The following is a 20535-nucleotide window of genomic DNA, read 5'->3' on the forward strand; positions in this document are numbered from 1 at the left end:
GTTTTCATGAGGTTTCAATTGCACTGCGTAAAAATCCTTGAAAAAAAAACTAGTAAATATATGCGTTTACTTTTTAAAATCTGATATATACCGTATATCGAATGTCTCACTTGCGAAAAAGACATGTATACATTTCTATCGATCCCATCAAGTAGAATTGTCAATGTTTGAAGCTTTAAATACCCTTCATTGTCTAAATACTGTGGATTTTCTAGCGTCCTTGCAGTTTAAATGATTGTATGTTGGATTTCCCTTGCTTACAACTTTGAAATCAAAGTACTGAAGTACTGAAAGCCGGCCTCTTTTGGTGTGTCTTTATGCATATTGTGTAGTAAAGACTGAATCCCCCCCTCTCTCTCTCTCTCTCTCTCTCTCTCTCTCTCTCTCTCATGCTTTTAATGTCGGCAAAGCACTAGAGAGCGACCAAATTTTGTAAGCGGCTATAAACAAAACATAAGTCTGTCTAGTAGAAGTTAAAAAGTTCAACAGTTGCTGCCTTGAATTTTGCAACAAGCATTATATATTCAGTCCCCGTTTCTTCATCGTGCAGCAAAGTAGTTCATGGAAATTCATGTGCATTGTATGTGTCCAAAATGCATAGTAATGTTTTAAAAACACGTTATTAATAAGAAAACTAAAAAAGATAGACAATTCATTCGAAATTTAAAAAAAGAAACAAAATGAGAACACTTTTGACAAAACGTGGCTCTTTGTGTAAATATTTGGTAGAGCGGAAGCTTTACCTTGATGCTGTTCGGTTTTTTGTTTATTTGTGCTATTTATGGTAACATTGGCGATTGGCCTGCCTATAGCCAGGACTCTGCTTTCAGCAGAGTCCGGCTAAAATACGTCTTTACATAAAATTATGATCCTTTTATTACACTTTTTGAAGCATTTTTAATTTAATGTGTTTTCTTTAATTAGATGCCATGTTTGAAAAATCTTTTTGAGATCAGGTCTAGATGATGACCTAAGTAAAGTTCTCCTTTGTCAACTTTCTTGGTAGGAACAACCACTGCATTTTCCTTGGGACATTTTTTAGTATAGTAAGATTTGCATAAAATGTCTCGTCTGTTCTTTTTTAACATTCATTGTTAGATCCTTAATTTGATTGTAATTAAGTCACCTTTAAAATAAATCCTCTATATATCTGTCGTTTTAAAGTAAAAATTATTTCCACATTATCTTTAGGGCATCAATACAAGCTAGGACAAAATGCCTAACAAAGTGGGACAAAGACTTTAGCACCCCCTCGCTGCGGTGTCTTATAATTTATAAAGAAAAAATACTTTGTGAATGTTAATGAATAATAATGAAAGAGCGAAGGTGTATACAGGTTAGTTCAATGAGCGTATATATATATATATATATATATATATATATATATATATATATATATATATATATATATTACACTTCTTTTTTTATAAAACCATAATAGTTCCAGTTTGCCTTTGATAATCTTCATTCACTTTTCAGGGTAAATTGATATCTTCGGAAAGCAGGTCAAACGTAACTTTGTATTCAATCTTATTTGTACAGTTGCAAGCAGTCACGTGGAGCTCTGTGTCCCCAAATATCAAAGACTCTTCTATATCGACATTTCTGTCGACCCCATCAAGTGGAATGTTCAATGTCCCAAGCTTTGTACAACCTTTATCGTCAACATACTTTGGATCTTTTTCATTTGAAATAAAGACCCCACAATCGAGCGTCTTTGCATTTGGTCTCAGAGATTTAAATATGTAAGACTTCTTGTCTCCTGGCTTTATTTTTTCTCCTTTGGTTACGAATTTGAAAAATACGTCTTTGCATCTTGGTCCATCGTCCATTACGATTCGTTTTGATTTGACATGTTTAGTCTCATTGAATGCCGGCCATGATTGAATTCCATAGGTGTACCTGGAGACTCGTTCGGATATCAGATGTGGTTGATGACCAAAGTAAACTGCTCCTTTGACAACAGCAAGACCTGCTTGGTTAGGAACAACCACTCTGCATTTTCCTTCGAACTCTTTCTTGATAGCATCTTGGATAACGCTGCTTTCCGAAAACCCCCCAACCATTAAAATTACTTTTAAATCCCCCCCGATGTCCTTGTAAAGCTGTTTTAGGTGGTTGACAAGTAAATCAATTGTTGGAACAAACATCTGAACAAAAAAGGAAGCTTCCATGAGTAATATACCGTTTTCAAATGTTAATACACTCCTGTAGGACGATCTGGCAATGACACTGTTAATAACAAAGTCTATAGATTTCCCTTTAGAATTACTCTGCTTTTCTTCAATTTCCTTAATCGCAACTGGAATTCTAATGGCAAATTTTGGTCCAGTTACAATTTCATTTTTTGTATTTACTTCAAATGCCCTTTTCTTGAATTCAAAATCTTTCCAAAAGTCTAGACAATCTTCAACGTATTCGGAATCAGTATAAAACATGTTCATTACTGATTCTCCAAAAAGGTTTGTAAGAAATTCATTGAAGGCTTTATCGATGCACGTTCCTCCCCAACTGCCTCCGCTTGCCGGAACGAGTTCCGCAATGGTACCGTCTTGTTTTAACTGATGAATTGTTATATCAGCTGTTCCTCCTTTAAATAAAACAAAAGACCAATTGGCCACATCGCTAACACGAAAAACAGTTATTGAATCTCTTTTAAAATATAAATATGAGACTCTTCTAAAATATTGTAAAACTCGCAATAAATGTTTATATAAAAACACAATATTGAAAAAGAAGAAAATTAAAACCTACGATTTTGACATCAAATCCTATATCAAAGTTGTATCAACCAACCAATCTTATTACCCTAGGCCTCAACGTATCAAAGATAACAAAAGTGAAAAATGATAAATAGTGAAGATTAGATCACTGTGAATAAAATTTATTGAGGTGGCAAAATACACCTACTAACGATGATAAATAATCAAAGGCCTAATGATATCTTACTTATTTTGACTGAATTATTTATAAAAAATGAAATAAGGTCACTGTGACCTTGACATAAGGATATAATAATATTAAGTTGCATACACAATAATATCAATATGAAAGATTTAAAATTAACAAAAATGAAAAAGAAAAAATAAGCATAGGAAGCTTTATGGTTGTAATCAATAGAATACTATTAAGAAAGAAAGATTTACATAACGGCATCACTCTTTGAGGTCATCTGGGGATAATAAAAGTGTCAAACCATAACATTTTACATGATATTGTACAACATTTAAAACATTATTTAAGGGGGTATGGGTAGAGTGAGATGACCCCAATGTACTATCGAATTCAATGCATTTTAAGCCCCTATCGGTAAAACCGGGGGGGGGGGTGTAGACTTTTCGTTTGTCTGTCGAGCATTTTTATATATTGGAATGACCCCCGTTTAATACGAGATTGAAGAATTTAGTAATTTCTACATTTAATATAAAAAATAATCACATATTACAATTTAAGGAAAAATGCCTATTGCTATTGTTGTGTTTCTATAATTTGCTTTAAAGTGCGGAAAATTGCATTTCTCTTAATATTCGTACAGTAAAATATATGTACCTGTATTTTGACATGGCCAAATGGTAGATGGTGTTCTTGGAGCTTCACAAACATACTAGAGTTGGTGTATATTACACATGGATAAAAATAGAGTTTGCTTTTGTACGGTAGTTTTAGAGTACCGCCTTAACACCAGAGTGACCTTTTAAAATAATGGTAAAAGTTTCCTTATTTATCCTTACCATGTCCGCCAGAATCCAAGAACAAGGGGTACCATTTAGTCATTTCGTATTCTACCTATGTATTTTGTTTTGTCTGCTAGATTGACAATAGTAGAGAAAAAGAGTTTGCATATATGTTCACAGTATTTACAGCTTTATACTGATTCCTGGTCGCTTGGGGTTGGGATGATTTCACAATGCCGATGTCATTGCTCCTACAGATGTCACACAATAAATGGTTCCGAATAGCCAAATAGATTTACAGAATATGTTGTAAATGTATAATTCTTAACAAATGACTCATGGAAATAGACGAGGAACGAAGACAGAAGACAAGCAAGTTAAAAACAGTGTTATTTCCAGAAGTGCAAAACATTATTTACATATTTACAATGTAAGTATTTAGTTATAAAAGATTAATGTTTAATCGTACCGCCAAGATCAAGGACCATGTATTTAGCACCAAGTTCATTTTCCGGCTGAAACATTCTGCTTTTGTCGGTTGATTCCAAGTGTGTCAACTGACAATAAATGGATGCTGCTTCGGGTTCCAAGGCGATTGAGAGTTGGTTGCTTTTAATTCCTGCCTAATAATAATACGAATCCAAACTTCTTTTTTTTTTAATTGAACACCTCTTTTAAAAATTTCTTCAACGTTGTGAACTACTGCAATCTTTGACTTTTGAAACACACTTAACCATTTTTCCACTTAAAAATATGCTTTTAATACCTACAAAGACAATGTATGTGTGGTAGAATTTTCTAGTTTACCTTGACTGCAGCTTCCCTCATAAACATCTTTGCTGTATCATCCCAAATTGCTGGAACTGTCAAAACAAAATATATATCGTCTACGGTAATTTTGTCTTTTTGTATGTATTCCAACGCTTTTAAAAGGTGCTCTTTCATGTGGTTGATACAATGCGTAAAAATTTTGATGGCATCCATTTGTAATCCATTGTCTGCAACGCACTGGGTTTTCCTATGAACTCTCTAAAAGAAGATCAATAAGAAGGGTTAATTTACTTGCAACTTCTACAGTCTATGAATATAGTGGCAAAAACTTCATAAAGATTGTTTAAAATGTAATTTGCAGAAAAATTCACAAGAATTGATGTGTCTACCCGATTTACGGTTGGGTAACGATTTAATTGATCCTTTTTGACTCCCAAAGTATATGTTGGTAAACGGGTTTTTTTTTTAAAACCATTGAATTTGGTGACAATGGCGAGTGATGTTTAAACCAATCATTGCCAATTATGACCGAAAAGACCAAAGTATGTCCTAAGGTATTTATGCCGCACATTTTCTCTGTGTTTAAACGATGTTCATTTAATAGTATGAAAAAAATTATTCAAAGATTTCTCCTTTGAAACGCCGCATCTAGATTTCTAGGTTTCAATACACGACTAAACATAAAAACTACACGGGGTTTTGTACTGCAAGAGAGATGAAAATACCCGGATGATAACGTTGGAAAATTGAGCGGGATATTCCGAGTGACTTCCGAATGGAGAAATGATGTAAACATTTCCCATTACAAGTGACGTCAGGTAATAAATCTCTGTGAGAAATCTATTTTCGTTGCTGTGAATTTTCTTAGGAAAAAATAATAATAATATGTCACTAAAAATACCTTTCATCGATTTCCATTGCAATAGTCTTTCACAGGTATGTATATTTTTGTTAAAAATCGTCCAAATGTGCTGCATAAATATCTTAAGACAGACTCAAGGTGAAATGGCAATGCCAATGAACGGAGGAGAAGATCTGACTTCGTGTCGTCCAAATCATTTAATAATAGCAAAATACCATTGATCGAAGGAATGAAACATGTACTTAATTGTTTAGACGCAGTTATTTAAGTGATTTGAATACGTGTTCTAAATGTTCGCAAAATTAATTTTGACGTAGCGATACAAAGTTCCGTCATTCTTTATTATATATTTCTTATAGATATTTTTGCCAAAACGACTTTGTTGGTGGCATTCAATAAAGGAATGTCCTTGTGGGAAAAACCCTAACTTTTTAATATTTAGGTGTTTTTTTTGCACATATTTTGTATTTCAATCACACATCGTAATGGATGAATTAAAAAAATCTTATGCATAATTTTATTTTACAATGATACATGTATATATGTATATGGAAAAATACCCAAATTGAATTGCAAACACTAGTACAGGTGATATTCGTACACATTGTGGATTTGTGTTGTTTTCCAGTAAAAAAAGAAAATTAGAATGTAAAGAATAATGGGGGTTGGATTACATTTCCTTTTTCACAAATTGTCAATAATGAAAAATAAGTCAACAAAAATGCTCAATATTAAACATGAAATCAATTTCAAGTAAATACAGAATACCTACATGCATGTTACAATTTTTCATAGATTGTCTGCCTAGTGTTATTTAAATCTAATTTTCTACAATTATTTAAAAGCAGCCCTTTTTAAAAACTTAAATCATGTCTTTCATGACTTACAAGTATTATTACATTGAAAGTCAGATATAGACTATTATGATATTTGATTGCAAAAGTGTATTGTACGTTCCAGATTTTAGCCCTATATAGTAACACCTGCAAAACCAATACCATGTTACCTTTTCCAGAGATGTCCGCAGTATCATCTTAAAACGTTGAAAGTAGAAGTATTTCTTGCACTCACTCCCATTTTCTGCTAATTCTGCATACTTTCGTTCTGCTTGATACCCAAACGAATTAAAGGACTGGTCTGGGTTGAGAAGAAGAACACTGGGAGTCTTATAAGAAAGATTTTCGCCACCACCCCAGTTGTTTATCTTTACCTTGATCCATTCATATTTGAATGAGTATGCATAACCTGAGTATACAGTTCCAAAATCTATAGCAGCCACAAGCAGTTTGGGCGACTTTGAGGCCTCCTCCTGTGTTAGAGATTCAGCCATGACTAAATTCTACTTTCTTTTTAAAAGTTGGGAATACATATCGTCTATATTTAGCCACTAAATCACATGGAGTATGGCCAAAAGTAATTTACGAGGTTCATTTAAGAATATGTACACAATATCACTCTCCGTATCATTTTTTAATTAAAAAAGAGGATTAACATGTTATTTGACGTATTTTATTTTAGCTTTAATCATTATTAAGTTTTATTCGATAAAATAAATATTCAGAAGGTAATTGGTTTACCTGATTCAAAAGTCAACAGGTAGTGTGACCTACATTGTACGTCAAAGATTACTCTTTTACATAGTTTCTCTAAATATCGCCTCCTTTTTTTTTATATATAAAATCAATCTTTCGAGGCCCACACTCTCATCAACACGTTTCTTTATCGCTTAATATCAATTTAGAAACTTGTATGGTATGCGTTCATTTTTTACATGTAAATTAATGCCGAAAACGACCGAGAAACTAAAAATGAAAAAAAGGAGCCATCGCATTCCTTCTGTTATATTGATCGAGTACAATTTAGGTTTAAACCAAACGCAAACACACTTTACATGTACGTTTAACATATAAACACATTTAATATCTTTTAGTTACTCTTTTGATTCTGAATAACAAACTTATGAATTCCATAATCGATTTAAAAAACAAACTTTTTTACAATGGAAACTCTTTCTTCTGTAGGCGGAAAAATTCCAAATATAACATTATATTTTTCAGATAAAAAAATCAATAACATTATTGTTCAGGAGATTCACCGTTATCATACGTTTTTGTTCTGTACTAAAATCAACTGTTACAGTTATTTAATTCGAGATCATTTAGACACAAAAAAGGAAAGAGGAAAAAAAAGAAATAAGAATAACACAAATTGAATTCTTCAGAAAAACAACAAAACATGTAAGAAATCAAATCAAGTGTTTTTATCTAAATAGGACACTTCATTATTATTTATTTTTTGTGTATATGCAAGTAATAAGTAAAATATACAGTAAGTCGCGGCGACTTTATATCGTAAGTAACTTGTTTGCGGCTAGCATGTCATATCTATTCATTAATTTATCATTTTCAATTATCTCAATAAAAATTTTGATAACATCATTAAACTAAAAAATAATGAATTATTCAGTGATAACTTTCTCTCCATTCCCCCAATTTTTCATTAAATGAAAAAAAAGATTAATTTAAACAATAAAATGCTTTCTTTGGTGATTCATTCGGGATATGAAGGTAGCGACATTGCAGAAAAAATACATAACCCGCGTTAGCGGGTTATGTTATTTTTTTCTGCAATGATCGCTACCTTCATAACCCGAATGAATCATCAAAGAAGGCATTTATTGTTTATATTAACATCTTTCTTTTAGCTAATTGATAAATTGATTATGAAAAGTAAGTACAATTTACTAAATTACTATTAATGTACGTAAGTACGTTAGCTAAAAGAAACAGCCAAATCGTCTCCTGTGAGACTTTGATTCTGACATCGTCCAGATTATTTCGTGCAGTCCGTGATTTTTCCTAGGTCGTTGTAGGTTTGGACCAATCAATAAACAGGGCGTGTCAATATCTGTCCTGTCATTTTCTTGTCAGTTTCAGCCGCTGTAGATTTCGACCAATCGATAATCGGAGTGTGTAGATTTCAGTCTGGCTGTTTCTATAGAGTTATGAATTAACTATAAGTTTCTGTAAGAAATAGAAGGAATAATACTTGTTGGATGTAAATATATATATTTACATCTACCAAGTATTATTTCCTCTATTTCCTACGGAAACCTATAGTTAATTCATAGCTCTATAGAAACAGTCAGACTAAAATCTACACGCCCCGTTTATAGATTGGTCGAAATCTACAGCAGCTGAAACTGACAAGAAACTAACAGGACAGATATCCACACACCCTGTTTATCTAAAGAAGCCAACATTTTAAAAAAATACAGTTAGATTTGTGTAGGCTAAGTGGGACTGGGGTGATGGTGGAGAACAAAAGAATTTAATTACAGGTAAGCTATAGTCTGTTTTCAGATGTCATGTCAAGAAAGTAGGGACTATATATATATATATATATATATATATATATATATATATATATATATATATATATATATATATATATATATATATATATATATATATATATATATATATATTTGTTAGCCTACAGAAGAATACATATGAATTGAGCTACTGCCCCAGTACTTTTTTTAATTAAATTTATTCAGATGAAAATATTAATTTTTAAAAATGAACTGTTATATATTCCCCTATATTTCACGCCCTTAATTAGGTTACAAATATCATGGTGTGTCTATTTTCATCATAAATTGAGATAATTATATAAGCTGACTTAACGTAAAATCTGCATTGAAAAATATCGTAATGATATAAATCACGTTTGAAATTTTAACTATACATCATTTGGGTCATATTGCATTTTTTTCTATTTTTTGTTTGTTTCTAGTATTATATTGATTAATTCCAATCTATAGAATATGAAATTAATGAAACACAAAAACGCTAGAGTAAAGTGCTTATGTTTTTTATGATGTATACTTCACATTTAACAAGATTTATTGTATGATGATCAAAACATCATTAGTTATGAAAATAACATTCTCCGTTGTCATTTTCTATAAAGTTGACCTGCACCTGAAGACTGGACATTTGGATTTTTTTATGTCTTTCAATTAACAGTCGATAAAACAATTAAGAACTCTGTAAATTAATGGCAATAATTATGCTTCTCAATCTCAATTTGTTTATTCTCTCAAAATATTAAAATACACATGAACATGAGGTACAAAAGTGTGTTATTTGCGTTAAATTGTAATGTCAAGGGTCTAATAAGATATAATTATATTATATTACAAAATAGTAATACATGTTTCTGGTCTATTTTTTAAAAACTGCTGATCGATCCTATTTATTAAATGTATCAAATACATCCAATTTGAACAGTCTAAAATTATTTTCATCAACGTTTTAATCATTCAAGTGCCCGTATTGGTTTATACATATAAAATGTTTTGTGTAATGATCTTGCAGAAAATTGCTGATCTATATAAAAAAAAAAATTTTTTTTTTTTGGGGGGGGGGTATTTTTATTTATTCTAATTATCATGTTTTGGGCAAAATTAAATGCTATTTGTTTATGTGTTATCAACAAACTATTCTCAGGTAATTGATAACAAATACATTAACATGTGAAAACAGACTATAGCCTCCTGATCACTCGGGTGTGAAAATCAAAATGTTGGCCAGGTGGGAATTGAGAATTTCAAAATGTTGGCTAAGTGGGAATAAATCCGATTGGTCCAAACCGACAGCGACCTAGGAAAAATCACGGACTGCACGAAATAATCATGATGATGTCAGACTCAAATTCTCACAGAAGACGATTTGGCTGTTTCTTTTAGCTAACTTACTTATGGACATTCACATTAATTTAGTGAATTTTACTTTTTTTTCATAATCAATTTATCAATTAGCTAAAAGAAAGATGTTAATACAACATTTAACAATAAAATGCTTTCTTTGATGATTCATGCGAGTTATGAAGGTAGCAATCATTGCTGGAAAATTTACATAACCCGCGTATTTTTATTGTTCTGATTTAAATTTCATATAAACGAAAATGATAATGATAAATCTGCTATGAAACAAATTGACTAGCTCAATTCTTAATGTTTTTTAAAAAGATTTCTTTCATATTTTACTGTGCCTCAAAAATTGTAATTTCTGCTCTCTACCATTCCCCAATGTTATCAAACTCTCTAATAAAATATTTGGCTACATTTGAAAATATTAAATGGAACATAGAGTCATGAGCAAGTCTCAACCGAATACGGACAAATGTAGGGTTTGTGAATGTTGACTATTCGCAAGTAATCAGACCGTTTCTCCGACAAATGGACTCTCTAGTGTCGTATGCGAAAGCACATACCATCTAGATTTCTTAAACATATATACAGAGCCTGTACAAATTTCATGCGTATAATATGCAAATACATTTGCATGATATTCGTATGAGCAACTTTTCCTCTGATTTTCGCATGATTTTCTCACTATTGCGGCCACTTTTTCGCTTCGTATAAAGTAGGAACACGCCTAGCCTGCTCCTCCATCTCCAACCGCCGGCGATCGATGTGTAACCTCTCCCTTTCTATGCCAAGTCTCTCTTTCTCAACATCCAACCATTCTCTTTGAATTTTTATGAGTTCTCTTTGCAGCAGTATGCTATAGAAGATTAAAAATAAGATTATAAAATGTATTTGGCGGTAATTACATAGTAATATCTTGTGAATTTATCCCAAACTGATATTCAAAGATTAAAAAAAATATTTTTGAAAATAAAATTCACAGTTGCTTAATTTCCTATTTACAGAATATCTAGCAGTTCAAATTCACCTCTCATTTTCCTTTTTGAGAAGGGTTTTGTCTTTTCTTTGCAACCGTCGGGTGATCTGGTGATGTGCAGTCATTGAAACTTCCTTCTTTGGGTGCGAGTAAGTTAACCCCCTGTCCGTCCAGTCCATTTTGTGAGGAACTCTCTCCAAAGAGGACTTTGCTTGGTGTCTGAATAGAATTGTTGATTGAAAAAAAATATGATCCGCCTACTGCCAACAAGGCAACATGGACCAAGTTGCCAAAAATTAAACAGGATTTTCCCCCCTCTATGTAATACCTAAATAATAAACATAACAACTCTGTGTAACGTGTTATTAGATTGGTCTGGATGGCCATTTCATTTTTAAACTTGTTCAAACTAACTTTTCATGGCATATTCATCGATTTTCATTATGCCCCTCATAAGACACACAGCGTAAATTAGGCAAATCAATATAAGATACTCAAATGTTCTTTATAATAAACTAATTGAATAACTAAAGATATAGCAAATACATTTGGAAAACGACGTTTCCTTCTTTATCTTATAAGAAAAGCTATTTTAAATGACCCGACGTATATATATATATATATATATATATATATATATATATATATATATATATATATATATATATATATATATACACACATTTACATTCTAAGTATTCTGTAAAACTGTGAATCGTTTGTCAAGATGGACAATTTATTTCATGAATTTATAATATTTTCGGGGGAGGAAGGGGAAATTTCTTTAAAGAAGGTGTTGCAGGAAAGCGGGTTAATCCCTTAATACCCGTTAGGCTTGAAGAGTCATATCTTAATATAGACACATTACGTCGACGACTTTAATCATATAGTGGGTATGTCCCGTATGTAGGCAAAATACTAGTACCCAAACATTTTACGCGCATTTCTATTATCTAACCAGCAATCATCATTTGGTTTTTATAGATACAGTTAGGAAGATGACCATATATTCTGTATTTTGATGTTAACACAAAACAATTTTATTTCTACTGTCCAGTATGTTTATAGTATCGTTCTTTGGAGCTACCTGAATAAATCTGATTCTGGCTCGAGTTGTAATTATAGTCATCGCATGTTTGAATGGTATCTAGATAAACGCCTATACTCGGTCCCAATTTTCTGCTTCCAACACTTTTTGCTTAATATTTCGAAAATCATTAATACATCTGTGCCCAAACTACATTTCCTCAACTATAATGAAAAAAGTTTAGTTTATCTGTTTTGATACGCCCCCTATGCAGCTTCAGGTTTCAACACACGACCAAGAAAGAAAGCCTACGGGGATTTTGCAATGCAGCAAACATGAAAACATCCGTATAATAACTTGAAAAATTGTGCGATGTGTTCTGAGTACTAGTACATGTAATTCTAAATAGAGAAAAGATGTAAACATCTTCCATTATAAATCTCTATAAGAAATTTGTTTTCGTTCGTGTTAATTTACGCAGACAAACACAGATGAAATGTCGTTGAAGAAATCTTGGATTTTTCCCTTTAAATCGATTTCAATTGAACTTCTTAGACAAGTTTGTGTATTTTCATTAAAATTTGTCAAAAAGTGAGAGAAAAAGTAACCTGGGACAGATTAGTCTAGATAAAAAGGTGGAACATATTTATCCGTACATATATTCATCTACATATTGCTTCATACTTTTTTAAAAATGCATTTTAGCTTTTCACAACCTGTACATGTGTCTTTGAAAACAGCAAACCCGGTAGTTTCATAAAAAAAAACCCAAAGAAAAAACCAACTTTCTACATTGATGCGTACATTGTTTTGAAATCCCTTGTTTAGAAAAAAAAATATTAATAGCTCAAGTTTATAACGTGGACTGAACACGGTATATAAGTACTGTTTCGAAAACATTAAAAACGCCTGCAACATATTACATTGAACTTTTTTTTACATCGAATTCTGTACTTTAAGTTCCATTTTATCTACAACCTCTGTAAGGAAAAATAGCAAAGGAACTGCAACACATTCTTTCATAAATGCTAAATATCTAATAGCCATTTAAGATATATGGATTACAACGGATAATTCCAAGTGTTTCAATTCCACATTTTTTTTTTACTTTTTCGATGACTGAATCTTGAAAATGTCAATAATAAAGGATTTTATGTAAGTTTATGATACAGGATAATTATGGTAAACAAAAAACGGACAGATATCTTCAAATATACCAATTCTAACTCACAACCATTACTAGTGCACCATGCATCACTTGAATATATGCATATAGAAAGTAACTGTAGTATTGACCTAAATAGATATATTTCTGTATAGGGGAATACTCATTATCAAAATACATTAACATGTGTTCATGTATTGCAATACCTTGTGTTGCCCTTAACTTAAACCCTTTTTTGTAAATCATATAAAAGATATGTCTATAAATCATTATTACATCGATATCTGTTTAGAATGTCTTTGATATTTGAAATTGTTTATCAATTACATACTTTTATCCTTTTGTTCTTGTAAAGACAGTCAGGGGAAAGCAGGTCAAATGTTGCTTAGAATTCATTTAAATCGTGAAGTTCCCTGGCAACCACCTTTATCTCTGTGTCAAGAAGAATAATTTCTCCCTCGATTTTAATGACAATCCCTTTTTGCACGTTTGGCAATTTGATCTGCAAAGAACCGATTTTGGAAACTCCTTCCTCATCAATATACTTTGGATCCTTCTCGTGTGACAGGTAAATAATGCACTCGAAAAAATCTTTTTCTGTCTTCACTATATCCAAGTAAAATTTTTCTTTGTGCTCTGGTTTAATTTCATCTCCTTTGTTGATAAGTTTCATGAAAACACCACGGAACAATTTTTGGTCTACCATTGTTTTGCTGTCGAGCTGTTCTTCTGAGACAAAGGTGGACCACTTTCGCATACCGTAAGAATAACTGGAAATTCGTGTAGAAACAGCATCTGACACATGACCCATATATACTGCACCTTTCAACACTGCAAGACTGGACTCCTCTGGTAAAACGAGGTGTTTTTTCCTTGATTTCATTTCATTTCTGATCATGTCTTTAATTATGTAACATTCTGAAAAACCACCAACCAAAAGAACAGTATCTACATCTGCCAATTCAGGTTTTTTCCATAAACCATCAAGGTACAATTTTATTTGATCACTTGTGTCTTTGAACAAGTTTTCAAACTCAGAAAACAGCAGTCTCAGTTTGAAAGATTTTGGATCAAAGGAAATAATTTCTCTGTACTTTGATGAAGAAATGGCCTCAGCTATTCCTTCGTTGTCATCAAGGATTTCAGACAGAGACAAAGGAATTCTAATGGAGAGGTCGTCTGAAGTTGTTAATTTTCCAGACCGTTTTTGAACTTCAAACTTTCGATCAAAATCCAAATAATCTTCTGTACATTCATCTTTAAATCTCTTCATGGAATCCTCTCCAAAAAGGTCACAGAAGAACTTCCAGTATGCTTCATCAACATTAAGGTGGCTCTATACACCCACAGTTTATTCCAATTTTCAATAGAAGACCACAAAACATATACTTATAGAATATTAAAAGGATGATAGGGATACGATAAGTATTTTAAAAGAATTTTTTAATGTTTTTTCGTGTTTTTGTAAAATAATTTTTAAAAAGTTAACTACAAACAAATTGAGAGAATTTTTTTTGTCATATGATGGATATTTCCTTCGGACATCTAAAAAAAATATAGCACTTCTTAACATTCAAAAATGTTATTATTGCAATTTTTTTTGGTATTTCCCCAAAACATAATTGTTCACATTTTCTTACTCTGTTCACAAATCATCTGAAAAAGCTGCTTGATGTTATAAGGAAATGTATTTTAATAAATGTGAAATAAAAAAATTGAATGAAAATCATTGCAAATGAACACAAAAAATATTTTAAATTTTATTTGGAATGAAAGTTCCTCAGGTAAGAGTTATCGTTCCTAAGTCCCAAGGCCCAAACACCTTGGGGACTGTTCATTTCTGAGTTGAAGAAAATTTCCTAAATATCATGTTGGAATGATAAATACATACATATTTCATTATAGGCCTATATAAGGGAATATATTCGCTTTAATGCAAAACTAAATCAAATAAATAAAGAGGAAAATTAACTAATAGGATTTATGTATCCCAACCTGAGAGAAATTCAAAGCCACCCTCCCATCCCCTTAAGGTGGTAAGGAAAATGTGGATTAAAGTATATTATAATTGAAATACTTTCACCGGTTTAGAATTTTCTTAAACAGTATTCAACCCAAAAATACGTTTTAGAAAATTTTTGAAAATTAAAATTTTTATCGTCCTCAATGGGATAGTATGCTTCTGAATCTAACTTCTCAATCTTTCAAGGTAAATTTAGGAACAATAATCTTTCCTACGACAAAAAGTGGGGGGGGGGGGGGGGGGGGGGGGCTGAACCCTCTATCATGCTATGTTTGTAATGGTTAGGTATAACTTTGGAAAAAAAGTGGGGGGGGCTAAGCCCCCCCTAGCCCCCCCCCCCCCCCCGGTTCCGACGCCTATGTGTAGTGAACCCACTAACCCACTGCGCTACGCTGCATTATGTCGATGAGGGGAAAGAAACTATTTAAAAAATAATACTTCATTTTATTGTTTATTTCGATAAATAATACGACACAACGTGAAGGTGTCACATACCACATTACTTGTAAGTAATGAACTTTCCAATTATGAAATTCAATCTATTCATTTAACAAATTTTTCACAAGAGCGGTCCCCACACAATTCGCCTCAGTTTAAATCAGCCAGTACCGGAATTGCATGCTTCCAGATTTACTTTTTTGCGTACTGCGTCATCAAAACGTGGTGTATAGAGCCACCTTAATTCCACCCATCTCTATTCCATCCGGCTTAATGACCTGCTTTAAGCCTCCATCTATGGTCTTTTTATGCACCGAGATATCAGTTGTTCCACCTTATTACGAACAAAGAACATAAACGCTCAAATGTGAACGATAAATAACGATATTAATTGTTTGGAACTTTACAGTACGACAATTTTTCCTTTATGAGGCGTGAAAGATAAATTTACATTACATGTATTCTTGAACATAAAATTTCATTTAAACGCCTACCAGTAATTGGATCTAAATAATTATTCAGTAATTTTTTCTTGTTTTGAATATGTGATTGAAAGCCAGTAAATTTTAAGCCGGGCCTATTGCTTGAGCTTTAGCCAGGTTATGGCTACAGTGCATTGTTTACTGGATGTTGACTCAACAACGGTTGAAATTTCCCCCCATAAAATTGTATTTTCAAATTAAAAGAGGAGTCAACGTAGAATGTATGACCTGTCAGTTGGTCAGTGTATATTTACATGTAAGTTGTTTAAACATCCCATGGTAATATTGTTCTGTGTAACACTCTAAATACTACGACTTTGCAAATTAAAGTTGCCGAGCAGCGGAATACTTGTAGACTTGTATACTAGTACATTGTTTACACTAATAGACCAGGTCATTCTTTAAACCACGTTATAAAGCTGCACGAGTGTACTTATTTTTCGGGAATTGTATCAAGAACTTCTAAAACAGTTAATCCAAGTGTGGGTGTTGAAAATGTGACCCTCCATGATTTATCATATTTATGAGAAAAATATTAATATTAATAAATGCGCTGATAAACTCAGTTAATTAATTAACAATGACTCAATGTATCTGATTAGACAATAATGTCATTTCATGGAAGCTGAAGACATTTTAAATCCACGAAGACTGGATATCTGTATCTTGAATACTTTGATTTAGTTAAAGCTCTTGTTAACTCTAGACTTGAATGTTATGCTCAAGATTATCTCTTCTGATTATGTTAGTCGCTATCGCAAATACTGAAAACGTATTATATTTGGCGTGTACACTGTTTGGCGAAAATTAGTTTTTGAACAAGTTGGCGTGGATTTGAATTAGCGTATTCCTGAATGTACTATTTTTATACATATATGCATGAAATTTGGCGATGTACTTAATTTAGCGGTCCTGCATACCGCCAAAAGCGCTAAAAAGAATACACAGCCAAATATAATAAGTTTACAATACCTTATCTAACTTAGCCAGTTGAGCCTCACTGTCGTGTATGAATGATTATAATATATAATGATCAGTGCAAACAAAAAGGGTGGAAAGTATGCAAAATACATTTGATTTACCACCAATGTCGATCACCATGTATTTGAAGCCAGGTATCAATTTATCTTGAAAGTCTCTTCTTGTTTTTGCTTTGTCCTCTTCTAGATACATGTACTGACAATAGACTGAAGCTGCATCCGATTCTAGAACGATTTTTAGCTGATCCTTCTGTATTCCAGTCTATTGTGAGAAAACAAAATCTTTGTTGAGTTTTAATTATATATTTGTTGATTCATTTCGAATTCTAAATAACTGATAATAAGTTCAATGCAATTCAATTTTAACATGTATGGGACAACAGAACAATCTTACGTACCGCTTTAGAAGCTTCAATCATAAACATTCTGGCTGTGTCGTCCCAAATGGCTGGAACAGTGATAACAAATTCGATGTCACTCATTGTAACCGTTTGTTTGATTATGTGGTTAATGTCGTCCAATAAGCTGTTTGTCAAATAATGAATGCAAAAAGTAAACAGCTTCAATGCGTTGAATTCTTTCCCTGTCTCATCTATACACACGGTTTCCCTATGTACCCTCTGAAAATAAAATATCAATTCGGTACATTTTATAATAGAGGAATAAATGCATCGGTACTAAATACATAAAAACTAAATATTTCTACTTTAGGCATAATTCAGTACAGTTTTTATTCAATCCTATATAATTTTTGTTTAATTTATGTCTTGAGGTATCACAGTACGCCTTGTAATTTACTATGAAGTTATACATGTACATTTAAATCTTGGTGGAAACCAGTAAAAAAACTCAGTAAAAATGCCCAAACTGCCATCCTGATCCCTTTACAAATCAGTATATATTTTTAAAATTCATTAGCTGACATAAATTCCTGACAATTTAAGGGATGGTGAACTTACATCATAACCCACCATAAGCGATTTTAAAAGGGCTCCTGAACATTGATTTAAGGATGACGTTTACTCAGAATGAAAAAAAATATCCACTGATGATAATGAAAAACCAACTATTCTGTGTTGTAGACCTTAGATGGTAGTGTTACACTTCCAAAAAGTAGGTCACTGACCTTCTTTTTGAGTCAATGGCCTTTGAATATTTTTAGAAAATTTAAAGAAAAAGTCGAAAAATTTACACTATGATGGAGATTTTCTTAGTTGTGAAAATAATACAAATTGCTAAACTCTTTAACAAATGAAATATTAAATTTATGAATGGTAGTGATATAAAGTATTAAGTTTTCATTCACAATTTGTATAGATATTCAAGTCCGAATTTCCTCTATCAGTTTTCAAATCCTTACCAATTTTTGATTCAGTATAACAAAAAATTGAATGATGATAATGCTAAAACATTTATAGTATTAAACTAAGTATATTGACCTTTTTTCTGCTGGCATAAAATAGTCAATGATAACAATTTTGAGTTATGGAGTATTTTATTATTTTTAAGCATTTTTCAATATTTTTTAGTATGTGTACATGTCATACAATTATCTTAACGAAAAAGTGAGATAAAACAAACAGAAAATATGCAAAATTATGTTGACTAACAAATAAAATCCTAACTTTAAATATTGAAGTACAAGCAAAAAGATTTTAGTGGAAAACAAAATCTAAAAAATTTAGTCCGAAGTTCCTCTGCTTAATGTCAAACTTTTTTAGCCTAATTCTATTACTAAGTAAAAGTATGAATGTTTTTTCAATAATAATTATTTTCATAAATAATGTTTATGTTTAGAACAAATTTTACTCATGACATTGAACATTTTAACAATCCGGATTTGAGAACTTAAACCCTGAGTAAACAACGTCCTTAAAGTTTATATGTTAAAATTCATTCTCTTTATATTCTTCAAGATGCATATGTCTTACCTCTGTGAGTTTTGGTTTCAAAATTGATTTGAACCTGCGGAAGAAGTAGTGATCTTGATGTTTCTCATCTTCAGCCAATTCAGCATATTTTTTCTCTGCCTTGAATCCAAACTCGGCGAATTCGCCGTTCGGCTCCAGAAGCAATGTTGTTGGTGCCTTATGGGTCATGTATTCTCCACCATTCCATGAATGAGTGATTACTTTGGTCCAGTCATTTCTGAAGGAGTAGGCATAGCCAGAGTGTGCTGTACCAATATCTATGGATGCCACAATCTGTTTTTTTACAAACTGAGTACTTCTTGTCAATTTTAGACGAATCCACATCACTTTCTGAGACAAATGCATCATTTCGACCATCCATTGATGAACACAATATCAATGACCTTTAAAGTTGAAACATCAAATTCATATGATAATGTATTTATACAAAGTCAATATTATTTACTGAAACAACATACAACACAGATGGTTAAAATTGTAAAATGTTTCGATATTATATTCAAAGCTACTTAATTGGTCCGCGCTTTTTTTAACCAACGAACAACATTTCAAACAAAGAAATTTTGTTAGAAAGCTATAAATAGTTTAATATTGAACAACAACGGTCTCTATTTAAAAATAAAGATATTTGAAGAGAAATGAAAAAAAAAATTGCATAAGGTAAAAATTCATTCCGCATGTGCAATGAGTGCAAAGAATCTATTCACTTCGTCCTCCAATTTTTTTCGTTGTTTCTTAGGCAGTATTGTATACTGTGCAAATATTTCTAAATATTTTCCAACGTTAATCACTGCTACATTCTTTTTATAAACATGCCGATTTCAACATCAGAATGTATCGTTTAGACACACACACAGGCTAAGTCAAGTATATTTTTATATAGTATATATGCTGATAAAATGTGAAATTGTAACAGTTACAATAAGAAGTAAAATTCGACCGATAAGCTTAGCGATTTTGAAGGCCTCGCCTTCTTGGCCCCCGCCAAGACAGAAGTCAGTCTCAGACCACAAGCTTACTTTGCATTCAGATATCAATATATTTAGGCAAGTTGTGTCACTGGAGCCTGTTATTAAGAAAACGAGACAACAAACATACTCTAGCAACAGCACCCGTTTTGCACCTGAAAGTGAGAACGCGGCTTTAATTATCCCCTCCCCTACAGCAAAATATCAGGCCCCGAGGTTATAAAACTTTCTTGAGTACGATCTCGTACTCCAAATCGTACTCCGTGCCCCAAACCGTACTCGTACTCAAGGTATCGAGGTTATAAACTTTTTCATACTTATACTCGTACTCCGGCTGAGTACAAAACGGCGATTTTCTGAGTAAGCTATGAAGCTTTCTCAAAGTCGTAATCAAGACATTTAATCTAAATAAAATGCAGTGCAAACATATAATATTGTTCTTATTGTAACGTTGCTGTATTATACGCTATAATTTAATCATATTTACATGTATATGAATTAAAATGGAAAGTGTTTACCAT

The 20535-nt window shown here is 32.1% G+C and overlaps 1 protein-coding gene and 1 pseudogene across 1 annotated transcript; both read right to left on the reverse strand.

Annotated features, from left to right (window-relative positions):
- Window positions 1-1418: 1418 nt before the first annotated feature.
- LOC128192735 (heat shock 70 kDa protein 12A-like) lies at window positions 1419-6956 on the reverse strand. Its single transcript, XM_052865672.1, has 4 exons — window positions 6314-6956; window positions 4482-4703; window positions 4144-4297; window positions 1419-2590 (listed from the first exon to the last, which is right to left on the reverse strand). The coding sequence occupies exons 1-4, from the start codon at window positions 6635-6637 to the stop codon at window positions 1476-1478; spliced, it is 1815 nt and encodes a 604-aa protein (XP_052721632.1). The 5' UTR covers window positions 6638-6956; the 3' UTR covers window positions 1419-1475.
- A 1845-nt stretch (window positions 6957-8801) lies between these two features.
- On the reverse strand, window positions 8802-19424 carry LOC128192762 (heat shock 70 kDa protein 12A-like; annotated as a pseudogene).
- Between the last annotated feature and the right edge of the window lie 1111 nt (window positions 19425-20535).

The sequence above is a fragment of the Crassostrea angulata genome, chromosome 7, assembly GCF_025612915.1.
Source record: "Crassostrea angulata isolate pt1a10 chromosome 7, ASM2561291v2, whole genome shotgun sequence".
Classification (NCBI taxonomy): Eukaryota; Metazoa; Mollusca; class Bivalvia; order Ostreida; family Ostreidae; genus Magallana; species Magallana angulata.

Coding starts and splice junctions, on each gene's coding strand:
- LOC128192735 (XM_052865672.1), bottom strand. CDS start 6,637: ATGGCTGAATCTCTAACACAGGAGGAGGCCTCAAAGTCGCCCAAACTG. Junction 4,298..4,481: donor TGAGGGAAGCTGCAGTCAAG/GTAAACTAGAAA, acceptor TATTATTATTAG/GCAGGAATTAAAAGCAACCA. Junction 2,591..4,143: donor CATGGTCCTTGATCTTGGCG/GTACGATTAAAC, acceptor TTTTATTTAAAG/GAGGAACAGCTGATATAACA.